We start from the raw sequence: 12,981 nt of genomic DNA, 5'->3' as shown, positions 1-12,981 counted from the left end.
CTCCATAATCACCTCCGGCACACAGTCTTCAATCCTGGAGGCCAACACTTTGGCCAGCAACTTAGCGTCCACATTGAGCAACGAGATCGGCCTGTAGGACCGACACAGATCCGGGTTTTTGTCCTGCTTCAATATTAACGAACTGGTGGCGTGTGACATCGTTGGGGCAGTATCCCTCGCCTCGTTAAAAACCTTGACCAGTAACGGCCCTAATATCCCCAAAAATTTCTTGTAAAATTCTACCAGGAACCCATCCGGCCCCGAAGCTTTACCCGACTGCATTGCCTTCAAGCCCTCAGAAATTTCTTCGGCCCTAATCGGAGCTCTCGACTCACCCACCTGCTCCCTGCCAAGCCTTGGGAAAGTCAGCCCGTCCAACAACGTTTCATCCCCTCAGGCCCCAAGGGGTGCTCCAAGCGGTAAAGTCCGCTATCAAAATCCCTGAACACCCTATTTAGCCCAGCCGAATCCCCTACCAGGTTCCCATCGATTCCCCTGGCCACCTCCCTCTTCCTCAACTGCTGTGCCAGCATTCTGCTGGCCTTCTCCCCATATTCATACAGTGTCCCCCTCGCCTTTCTAAGCTGCTCCACTGCCTTGCCCGTGGACAGTACCCCAAACTCCGCCTGCAGCCTCTAACGCTCCCTTAACAGTTCCACCCCTGGGGTCACTGCATACCTCCTATCTATCCGTAGGATCTTCTTGATCTGTCAGTCCGTCTCTGCCCTATCCGTCCTGTCTCTATGAGCTCGGATTGAAATCAACTCCCCTCTCACCACTGCCTTCAGCGCCTCCTAGACCACCGCTGCCGAGACTTCCCCCGTGTCGTTGACCTGCAAATAGTCCAGCACACACTTCTTTACTCTCTCGCACACCGCCTCATCCGCCAACAGGCCCACGTCCAATCGCCACTGCGGGCGCTGGAAGCTCTCCTCGCTGACCTGCAGTTCCACCCAATGTGGGGCATGGTCCGGGACAGTGATGACAGAGGACCCCGTGTCCACCACAGCCGCCAGCAGATCCCTTCTCAAAATGAAAAAGTTGATCCGGGAATACATTCTGTGTACATGCGAGTAGAAAGAAAACTCCCTAGCCGTCGGCTGTCTAAACCGCCATGGGTCGATCTTCCCCCTCCCCATCTGCTCCATGAACCCTATCAACTCCTTTGCCATCGCTGGCACCTTCCCTGTTTTTGAGCATGACCGGTCCAGGCCGGGGTCGATAACCGTATTAAAATCCCCTCCCATCACCAGCTTGTGCGAGTCCAGATCCGGTATCTTCCCCAGTACCCTCCTAATGAAATCAACATTGTCCAAGTTTGGCGCATAGACGTTAACCAATACCACCTTCCTCCCCTCCAGCTTACCGCTCACCATGACATAATGGCCCCCCCGTCCGAAACAACACTGCCCGCCTGGAATTGCACCCGCTTATTAATTAAAATCGCCACCCCTCTCGTCTTAGTATTCAGTCCCGAATGGAAGACCCGACTGACCCAGCCCTTCCACAGCCTAACTTGATCTGACACTTTCGGGTGCGTCTCTTGCAGCATCACCACGTCCGCCTTCAGAGCCCTTAGGTGCGCGAACACATGGGCCCTCTTGACAGGCCCATTCAGCTCTCTAACATTCCAGGTGATCAGCCTGGTTGGGGGGCACTGCGCCCCCCCCCCACCCGATCAGCCATCCCCCTTTCTGGGCCCACCCCCCACCCATGCGTCTCGCTGCCACTGCCCGCCTCCAGGCAGCCCCCACCCCCGACCTCCTCTCCATCCCCAGACCCAGGTCCCTCTCTCGTCAGCAGAATAGCTCCCCCCCCCCCATCTCCCCCGAGCAACATCACTCTATAGCCCAACCCCTGCCCTGTATTGAACCAGTATACACCCCTCTTTGTGCTTCCGTGGACTAGCTCGCCCAGCTAGCCAGTGGCCCTCGCCTCCGGTGCCACAAAGTCTCCCACCTATTGTTCCCTACTCCCCTCCCCCGCGTCCATCGAAACCACTTCCCTCATCAAACCAAGACCGAACAACCTCCTAATTACCATAGGAGACAGCCCAAGACAGACAGAAACCCCGACAGCACACCCCTCAATAGAGCAAATTAAAATAATATGAAATAAAACATAGAAAGCCCCCACCAACCACCCCCATCAAAACACCAAAAAAAAACCACAACGACCGAATATCTTTTCCTCCCACATCTTTACCCAAGCTTCAAAGACAAACAAAAAAGAAAGGACATCATATATACATCGTTCAAAAAAGAAGTGAAAGACGCTGCCACTTAAGTCCGCAAAAGTCCTCAGTTCTGCGCCAGACCCTTCTTCTTGGCAAAGTCCATCGCGTCTTCGGGCGATTCAAAGTAGTGGTGCTGGTCCTCATGTGTGACCCAGAGGCGTGCCGGATAGAGGAGCCCAAATTTCACTTTCCTCTTAAACATGATCTCCTTCACCTGCCTGAAGCCTGCCCTCCTTCTGGCCACCTCCACACTCAGATCCTGATACTATTGCAATATACTATTGTCCCACTTGCAGTTCCTGATACGTTTGGCCCACTGGAGGACACATTCTTTATCCAGAAATCTGTGGAACTGCACCACCATTGTACTTGCGGGGGTTCCCCGGCCGTGGCTTCCTCGCCATCGCCCTGTATGCCTTATCCACCTCCAGCGGCCGGGAAAAAGCCCCCTCTCCCAGAAGCTTCTGGAACATATTTACCACAAACGCGCCTGCAACAGTCCCCTCAGGGAGACCGACAATTCTCAAATTCTGTCAGCGCGCACTGTGTAGCCACCTGAGTTGGCCACTTCCCGACTTAAAATGGAGAACCGCAAAGGCTGAAGGGAAATTCAGCCAACACAGGCAAAGACTAGCAAATACAGAGATCATTGGATATTGGAACCTGCAAAATAACCAGACAGCACCGAAACAAGCAGCCATCTGCATAGTAATGTGTGATTCCCAGGCACAATGGCAACAGTTAAGGTAAACAAAGCCAAGCCAGACTACTCGGCGCCAGCAGGAGCCAAGACAAAGGAAGGCCAACGGACACTTAGGACCGCCCAACGATCAAGGAACCGTTCCAGCATTGGAGAAATCGATCCAAGTGATCGGAAAGTAGTCCAATCACTTGGAACCAGGTACGGGGTCCGCCCCGAAGGGCGGGAAGCCCCTGGGGACTAAAGTAAAGCCCCCAAGTTCAAATCGTCCTTCTTTAGCAGGGTCACTCAGCAACTTGAACCAACCCTTGACAGTGACCTGTCTTGTTGCCTCCAAGCACGTAAGTCTCAAGTCAACGCTCGCTACGAGATAGGCGCTCCTAGCTACCAGTCTATACCAGCTTTTGAATCCCGCAGACTCAGGACCTGAACGAAAGGCCATTTGTTCCCCTGACCTGGTGGGCCAATCCAAAGCTAGGTCTAGGCCTGTTAGTGATAGAAATAGCCTAGAAAGTAGAGTTTATGCATGAGTAGTGATTTCCTGTGTATAATAAATGTGTTTTGATTTGAATCTTATTAATTGGTGTGTTGAGTTATTGATCATTACTTGAACTTGAACCTCATGGCGGTATCATAAAGATACCTGGCGACTCTAGAGCAAAGGTTATAAAACAGAGCCAATTGAACCAACCAAAAGTTAGCAACAACTGTTCTCAGCTCTTCCACTTTTTCTAACAGCCTCTTCTGCTGATCCTTCAGCACCCCCACCTCCAGCTCGACCACCATTTGGTGATCCTCCTGGTCCGCCAGCGCTTTCTCCAACTTCTGGATCGTCCGATCCTGGGCATCCAGCCTCCGTTCCAGCCAATCAATCGACTCCTTTATTGGGTCGAGACAATCTCGTTTCTGTCTGGCGAAGCTCTCCTCCATCGATGGCTGGGCCGTCGCAGCAGGGGTACGAACCTCGGCCATGGTAATTTCAGCAGCCACTTCTATCCAGCCCTTGCTTATTTTTCTGTTTCTTCCCTTACGGTCCTTTGGAGTTCTCTGGTCCATGCACCAGTGTGTGGATCCAGTACTTAAATGTCCGCACATTCCAAATCAAGACTCAAAACCACAAAAAAGTCGGGGGAAAAAGGTCCAAAAGCTCGGCCAGAGTGGGAGCCACCAAGTATGCGACCTACTCCCTCATAGCCACCGGAAGTCGTATGCGAAAATAGTTGACTTCTACATGTACCCAGGGGACTTTTTTTTTTAACGCATTTTATTACAAACTTGTATCAAACTCGGGAAACATACTTCCCAACAATCAGCTATACAGTTTGTACAGATTTTTCTCCTTCCCCCCCACCCCCACCCCCCCTGTGACGAACAGCTCCTCAAACACGGTCACAAACATCCCCCACCTTTTCTCAAACACCCCTGCTGAGCCCCTTAACTCATACTTTATCACTCAAACAAGCCGCTACCCCCAGTGGCGATGCCGGCCGCCACTCCAGCAAAATTCGTCGCCATGCAATCAGAGAGGCGAAGGCTATGACATCAGCCTTCCTCCTCTCCATGAGCTCCGGCTTCTCTGAAACCCCAAATATCGCCACCAAAGGGTCTGGGTCCACCTCCTCCTCCACTATCCTAGCTAAGACTGCAAACACTCCCGCACAGAATCTTCCCAATTTTTCGCAACCCCAAAACATGCGCGCGTGATTCGCTGGCCCCCGCCCACACCTCTCTCCCTCATTTGCTACCCCCTGAAAGAACCCACTCATTCTCACCCGAGTCGTATGCATCCTGTGCACCACCTTAAACTGTATCAGGTTCATCTTTGCTCAAGACGAGGTCCCGTTTACCCTTCGCAGTGCCTCACTCCATACTCCCCAATTGATCTCCATTCCCAACTCCGCTTCCCATTTCTCCTTGATCTTCACCACCAGATTGCCACGCTGCTCCCTCAGCCACTTATATATATCCCCAATTCTTCCCTCCATTCCACATCCGGAAGCAGCAGTCGTTCCAGCAGGGTGTATCCCGGCAATCTAGGGAACCCCTTCCAGACCTTTTGTGCAAAGTTCCTAACCTGTAGATACCTGAACTCACTATCCCTCGGCAGCTCTATCCTCTCCCTGAACTCCTTCAGACTGGCAAACCCTTCCTCCAAATACAAATCCCTCACCTTGACCAGCCCCACCTCCTGTGTACACTATCCACCCCCCCCCAGCTCAAACCCATGATTCTCGCACAGCGGCGTTAGCACGACATCTCTTCCAGCCTAAAATGCCTCCTCAGCTGATTCCATATCTTCACCGTGGACTGCACCACTGGGCTCCCCGAATACCTACTCGGAGCTATTGGCAATGCTGCCGTCAGCATAGCCCTCAAACTAGACCCCTTACAAGATTCCTCCTCCATCCTAACCCACTCTACCCCTTCTCCTTCCCACCACCGCCGCACCTTGTCCACATTCGCCACCCAATAATAATGAAGGAAATTTGGTAACGCCAACCCCCCCCCTGCTGCCTCTGCCTCTGTAGCAGGGTCCTCCCCACCCTTGGCACCTTCCCCGTCCATACAAAGTCAGAGATGAATGTGTCCACTTTCCGAAAAAAAGGCCTTTGGTAGAAAGATTGGGAGAGCCTGAAAGATAAACAAGAACCTCAGCAGAATATTCATTTTCACCACTTGGACCCTCTCCGCCAACGTTAAGTGCAGTAATCCCACCTCTTAAGATCCTCCCTGGCCTCCTCCACCAGCTTCGTTAAGTTCCACTTATGGAGCCCCGTCCATTCCCTCGCTACCTGAATCCCCAAATACCTAAACCTATCCCTCGCTACCGTAAATGGCATCCCCCCTAAATTAGCCCACTGTGCCAGCTCATTCACTGGGAATACCTCGCTTTTCCCTGTATTCAGCTTGTACCCCAGGGGGACTTCTGTTGGAGATCAATCTTATGACAAAGTCAGAGCCATCTCCAAGGCAACTGCATTTTACAAAACCTCATAAAATTAGTAAATAAACATGTGGGCAGAATTCTCTGTTGGTCGACTCAGAAATCAGGAAAGGCGATTGGGCGGATAATCAGTTTTGATGCCGAAATCGTGGCGGGCGCCGGGTTCACACCAAATCGCAATTCTCCCGTGTCTTGACAGTAGCGTCAATGCGCTCCATTCCGCATGTACAGTAAATGCCGTTTGCACATCGTTAGTGGGCCTGACCCAGTATTCTCCGGGGCCACCACGATTTGCCGCCTCCGCTGAGGGGGAATTCCCAGTGGCAAGGTTCACTGTGCTTTCAAAAATCGACAAACAGGCACCATGGTTGATGAGAGAGAGGAGGTAGGAGACAGAGAGGCGCAACCGTGAGATGCCGACCCTAACACTTGCCGGGCTGGGTGGGGGGTCATGGGGCCGGGCTGACCACCCACCCCACCAGCCCAGCCCCCACCGCACCACTCCCGCACCACACCCTCCGCCATACCAACCCCCCCCCCCCCCCCCCCCCCCCAACAACTGCCCGCCACCTTCCGGCGGGACATCACGCAGCCCACCCAAGGGCAACGCACACAGTAACCCCTACAGGGTGGGGTGGACGTGCGATGTGGAGCGTACTGTTGGCATGGGCAGCGACAGCACCCCTGGCAGCAGGGACAGATGCTAGGGCCAGTGGCTCCCAGAGCGCCAGACACCGTCCGGGCCATAGGTGTGCAGATGGAGGGGTGGGCAGGACTGATGAGGGGGCAGTGTCTGCAGTGCCAATCATGGCCACTGTGTTGATCCTGGTTGGGCACAGGGGTGCGCACCATGCTAACATGTCAGCCTTTCACCCCAGCAGCAATGGTGGTCTTCCTGCTAGTACCGCAGCCCTGGGGGATCCACTGTGGCTATACGAGTTGGAGCTGTTCAAGAAGGAAGAAGCTGCAGCAGTGGAGACTCACCCAGAGGGACAGGAGGCAGCCGCTGAGGATGGTGAGCCGGCCGTACAACTGGCCGAGGAGGAGGAGCATGAGGCCTCATGAGGCAGTGCCTGTCTTTTAAGGACCTGTCGAACCAGGTATGCCGTCAAAGATCAGCTGAGCAGGGGGATAGTGCAACATATCTGCCGGATCATGACACACCTGGAACCACGGGGGAATGGGGGACACCCACTCCCAGTGGCCGTCAAGGTGACGTTCGCCCTGAACCTTTACGGCACAGGATCCTTCCAGGTGCCAAGTTGGGACATGTCTGGGATGTCAAAGAGCTCCGTGCACTGGTATATCCGAGCTGTCACGGAGGCCCAATATGCCCAGTCGGCTCAATACATCCATTTAAATGTGGACTGAGCCCATCAGGTGCCCGGGCAGTGCAGTTCGCCACCATCACAGAGATGCACCGGGTCCAGAGCATGATCGATGGGATGCATGTTGCCCTATTAGCATATGCAGATGGCAGGCCGTTCTTCACAAACCAAATGGGATTTCTCTGACCATAGATGTGCATCATACAGGTCGGTGCCTTATACCCGGGCAGTGTGCACAACATCTTCATCCTGACGCATCTGATGGTTCCTGGTCTCTTCGAGGCCCCCTTCATGGGGAATTGACTCCTGGGTTACAGGGGTTATCCGCTGCAGTCGTGGCTGACGACACCTATCCGGAGGCCACAGACCGATGCGGAGATCTGCTACGACGACGCTCATACCGCGACCAGGGGTGTGATTGAGCGGTGCTTCGGCATCCTGAAGGTGCGATTCAGGTGCCTGGACTGCTCCGGAGGGGCCCTCAAGAGCGCTGGGTGGGTTGCCCATATTGGCAACGGTAGCGGTAGGGCGGCGGTAGCATAGTGGTTAGCACAGTTGCTTCACAGCTCCAGGGTCCCAGGTTCGATTCCCAGCTTGGGTCACTGTCAAGTCTGCACGTTCTCCCAGCGTCTGGGTGCTCCGGTTTCCTCCCACAGTCCAAAGATTTGCAGGGTTAGGTGGATTGGCCATGCTAAATTGCCCTTAGGTTGGGCGGGGTTACTGTGTTATGGGGATAGGGTGGAGCCGTGTGCTCTTTTCAAGAGCCGGTGCAGACCCAATGGGCCGAATGGCCTCCTTCTGCACTGTTAATTCTATGACTCTATTGTGGTGGCCTGCTGTATCTTCCAAATATCGGAAAGCAGAGGGGTGACGTGCTGGAGGAGGAGGATGAACATCAGTCCTTGTTCGACGAGGAGGAGGTGAGGGAGGGCGAGGATGGGCAGGAAATGGGACCTGGGCAAGTATGGAGGCAGCACAAAGTGTGCGCCAGGGTCAGTGTGCATGGAACACTCTGATCTCCTCTAGGTTCACTGACTGGGGGAAGGGGGAGAGATAAAGAGAGATAAGAGATAGATAGAGAGAAACTGGCCGGGGCACAGACACCGGAGCATGTGTCTGTGTGTGGTGCACACCAGATAGTGCCCCAGGAGCCTCTTCACTAACATACCCAACCGAGGTGAGTGTCTCTGGAATGGTGGAGGGTGCTGGAGACAGCTGTGATGGGAAATCTGTGTCATCCCCGGACACAGGCTCTGGGGTGTCCTGGGATTCGGGCCAGTGGCTCCTGTCGCGTCGATATCGTCCTGTAGTTCTGGCTGGGGTTGGGGACACCAGAAAGGTGCGCCCCATCACCAGCATCTCTTGCAAGACACAAGACAAGATGCATGATTAACCCATTAACTGTGGGCTCACGGCGCCGAGGACCTGGGTTCAATCCTGGCCCCAGATCACTGTATGTGTGGAGTTTGCACATTCTCCCCATGTCTGCGTGGGTCCCACCCCCACAAGCCCAAAGATGTGCATGGTAGGTAGATTGGCCATGCTAAATTAACCCTTAATTGGAAAAAAAGAATTGGGTACTCTAAATTTTTTTTTTAAATTCAACTGTGGGTCAAATATATATAAACAACTTGTATGAACATGCACAAGCAATCCGCCTCCCTGCTCCCTCGTCAGTCTGAGGTCACCTGACTTTAACATTCACTTATATACTCATGAGACTCCCAGTGGTCAGTCAATAAATTACACAATCATGATATCACTACATTCCTGATTGCCCTAAGGAAGTCATCCAGTTTTTTTCCTGCACTGCTGGCCAGTCCGTAGTGTTGCCCACAGCTCTGACAACCTCTGCCACCAGCCTCCAGGCCTGGTGAATGGCGGCGGCTGACAGCCTCCTTCTCACCACGGGCTACAGGGTCGCCCACCTCTCCTCCACAGCGTCCAGTAGGGTCTTGCGCTCGGCGTTTGTGAAACGGGGTGCCGCTCTCCTTGCTGCCACTTGTTTGCTGGGATGGTGTGTGCGTGTGGAGTGAAGTGTGTATATACGGCTGCAGCTTGTCAGCTCTTGAGTGTTAATCGCAAACCTGGCGAATCCCACACCGTTTCTCATTGGAATCGATTGTGTTCCACGTGGCATCAGTGTTAGATTCTTAATGATCGTTGAATCGGTCAAGGTACGGCGGAAGTTTTGCTGTCGTAGAAGTCCACGAATCCTACCCCGGCGTCAACACTTCGTCTCAGGAACGAAGAATTCCGCCGACAATGTACATTTTCAACTCAAAAACTACAATTAAAAGTTTCACATATTTGCAAAAATATACATTTAATATTCAGAATCTCCCTCTTGGCCATCATAGGGAAACTTGTGCATAAGCAGTAGCTTCTATACAGATTGATGTCTTCTTTTGGTGATTTTTGGGGATCTGATCAAAGGTTAAATTGACCTTCTTAAAACAATTGGACTGATGGTGGGAGAGGTTGGAGACAGACACTGCTGAGACAGACAGTGCTTTGGAAGGACAGCTCCCCTGTGTGAGCACTGGCAGGGAAACAACACCAATAACTCTGTGTAAAGGAAGCAGGTGAGCCGCAGTATGAATGCGCTGGTGTCTGTGAAGATCTGATGAGTGTGAGAATGATTTGTTGCACACCTTAAAATGAATGGTTTCTTAGCAGTGTGTGCAACAGGGCTGATTATTCCGAGAATGATTTGTTACATACCATACATGTGAATGGTTTGTCTCCTGTGTGAATGTGTTGCTGTGTGCAGGGGAAGGTGACTCATAAGTTCAAAAGATATCGGAGCAGAATTAGGCCATTTGGCCCATCGTGTCTGTGTCACCATTCGATCGTGGCTGATCTAATCCTGGCCTTAACTCCACCTTCCTGCCTGTCCTCCATCATCCTTCAACCCATTACCAATTAAAAATCTGTCTAACTCCTCCTTCAATTTACTCACTGTCCCAGCATCCACCACACTCTGGGGTAGCGAATTCCAGATTAACATCCCTTTGGGAGGAGTAGCTTTGCCTCAACTCTGTTTTAAAGTTGTTACCTCTTATCCTAAGACTATGACCTCTTGTTCTAGAATGCCCCACAAGAGGAAGCATCTACTCTACGTCTACTTTATACCATTTATCATCTTGTATACCTCAAATTGATCTCCCCTCATTCTGAGAGAGTGGAAGCCTAAATTGCTCAATCTCTCTTCATACAAGCCCCTCATCTCTGGAATCAATCCAGTGAACCTTCTCTGACTGTCTCCGCTGCCACTACAACTTTCCACAAATAAGGGGATCAAAACTGTGTACGATAATCCAGGTGTGGTCTCAGCAATGCCTTTTATTTGTGCAACAACACTTCCTTACCTTTACACTTCCTTTAGTTGTAAATGCCAAAATTCCATTTGTTTTCTTCATTATCTGCTGTATCTGCATGCTAGTTTTCCGTGACTCATGATCAAGAACGTCCAGATCTCTCTGCAAAGGAGCACCCCGAAGTCTCTCCCCATTTAGATAATAAGTTGCCTTCCCATTTTCCCGACCAAAATGGATGACCTCACACTTATCCACGTTAAATTCGATCTGCTAAATTTTGGCCCACTCTCCTAACTGTCTATAGTTATTTGTAAGGTTCTTATTTCCTCATTGCAACTTACTGTCCCACCTACTTTTGTGGCGTCTGCAAATTTGGCTGTAGAACCTTCTATCCCTGTATCCAAATCATTAATATAGGTTGTAAATAGCTGGGGCTGTGGACTGAACCCTGTGGCACCCCACTAGTTACATCTTGCCATCCAGAAAATCACCACCAAATCATAACCTTTTGTTTCTATTTGCGCCATTAACTCATTACTCAGGGAATGATTTGTCACATAGCATATATATTAATATGTACGCATGAAGTCAATGAGTCCGAGAATAATTTGTCACATACCTTGCATGGGAAGGGTTTCCCCCCTGTGTGAATCCTCTGGTGAGATAGGAGGTTGTCTTTTCGTTTGAAAGTCATCTTACAAACATCACACATGAAAGGTTTCTCCTCTGTGTGAACACGTTGATGTTTATGGAGGGTCGATGACTGCGAGAATTTTTTGTCACACACTTCGCATGTAAAGGGTTTCTCTCCTGTGTGAACGAGTTGGTGTCTGTGGAGATTTGATAACTGTGAGAATGATTTGTCACACATTTTGCACGTGTAAGGTTTCTCCCCTGTGTGAATCCTCTTGTGTGATACAAGATTGTTATTTTCATTGAAAGTCAGCTGACAAACATCACATCTGAATGGTTTCTCTCCTGTGTGAAGACGCTTGTGTTTACTGAGGTGCGATGACAGTCTGAATGATTTATCACACACCTCGCACGTGAATGGTTTCTCCCCTGTGTGAATACGCTGGTGTTTACGGAGGTCCCATGACTCCGAGAATGATTTGTCACACATTTTGCACATGAAGAGTTTCTCACCTGTGTGAATGCGTCGGTGCTGATGAAGGGCCGATGATCGTGAGAAGGTCTTGTCACAAACATCACACTTAAAGGGTTTCTCCCCTGTGTGAACACGTTGGTGTTGATGGAGGGTTGATGATTGTGAGAAAGATTTCTCACAAACATCACATCTGAATGGTTTCTCTCCCGTGTGAATCATCTGGTGCCTCAGGAGCGTCGTGGAATACACAAAACCTTTATGACAAACATTACACCTGAATCGTTTCTCTTCCATGTGGCTGCTCTTGTGGTAATAGCAGTTGTCACAAATGAACCTTGGAAGATCTTGTGAACCTATGGAGACCCGACACACACCTCCCACTTGAATAGCCGACCACTTGTAGGAATGAGTCAATGGCTTATGAGGCTTGATAAATGATTGAAGCTCTCACCACACTTGGAACCTACTCCTACATATTTCCAGCCTCATCCTGACCAATCACCCACAGCTGAACCTTTGAAAGGTTTTTCTGATGGAAGGTTCCACACCACTGACCAGTTTCAGATCTGATGATATGTCAAAGCTGCCCTGACCCGACCGATTTCCAGGTGATGGTTTCACTGCCCAACCTTCTCTGTGTTGACCAATGTTGTGAAAGGACTGGATGTCTTCCCACAGTTGTGCAGTTGTCCCTTGGGTGGTGGTCAGGATCTATCTGTGGTGTCTATCCTCTCTGTATTCTCTGGTGTAGTACGGTGCAATCCTTCTGTAAAACAGGAAAAGGAAACATGATTTCCTCCAACTCCCTCTCCTCCTTTGCTGAAGGGGCTGACACCTCCGTGGGAGACTGTTCCACAGTGAATGTCAGTCTGCTATTCCCCTGTGGGGGGATAAGAAGCAGATCCTTTCTTTTTCACCACTTGACTGTCACACACCTTCTGTTTCCAGCAGGGATACTGCAGTGATCAGGAGCAGACAATATGGCTACTTTCTTTTTTCTACCCAAACCCCATCTCCCCAAGCACCGCGTGGATAATGGAAAAGGCAGTCGGAAAGATTGTAAAATGGGCTATCAATTCACTATGAGCTTGTTTGTGCAAGGGGAGAGGGGGGAAGGGGGGGGAGGGGGGAGGAGGGAGGGGGGAGGGGGGGGGAGAGGAGAGGGGGGGGAGGAGGGAGGGGGGAGGGGGGGGGAGAGGAGAGGGGGGGAGGAGGGGGGGAGGGAGGGGGGGAGGAGGGAGGGGGGAGGGGGGGGAGAGGAGAGGGGGGGAGGAGGGGGGGAGGGAGGGGGGGAGGGAGGGAGGGAGGGGGGAGGGGGAGGGGAGGGGGGGGGGGGGAGGGGGAG

General features: G+C 51.7%; 1 protein-coding gene across 1 annotated transcript in view; it reads right to left on the bottom strand.

Annotated features, from left to right (window-relative positions):
* The window catches only part of LOC140389066 (uncharacterized), a 69,826-nt gene extending 57,366 nt beyond the window's left edge, over nt 1–12,460 (bottom strand). Inside the window, exon 1 of the mRNA XM_072473227.1 lies at nt 11,148–12,460. Within this exon, the coding sequence (XP_072329328.1) occupies nt 11,148–11,930 (783 nt within the window). The 5' untranslated portion in view covers nt 11,931–12,460. The remainder of the gene's footprint in view (nt 1–11,147) is intronic.
* Between the last annotated feature and the right edge of the window lie 521 nt (nt 12,461–12,981).

Source organism: Scyliorhinus torazame, chromosome 14, assembly GCF_047496885.1.
Source record: "Scyliorhinus torazame isolate Kashiwa2021f chromosome 14, sScyTor2.1, whole genome shotgun sequence".
In the NCBI taxonomy this organism is placed as follows: Eukaryota; Metazoa; Chordata; class Chondrichthyes; order Carcharhiniformes; family Scyliorhinidae; genus Scyliorhinus; species Scyliorhinus torazame.
The sequence above is the reverse complement of the archived record's forward strand: the minus strand, read 5'-3'. Positions and strand labels throughout refer to the sequence as shown.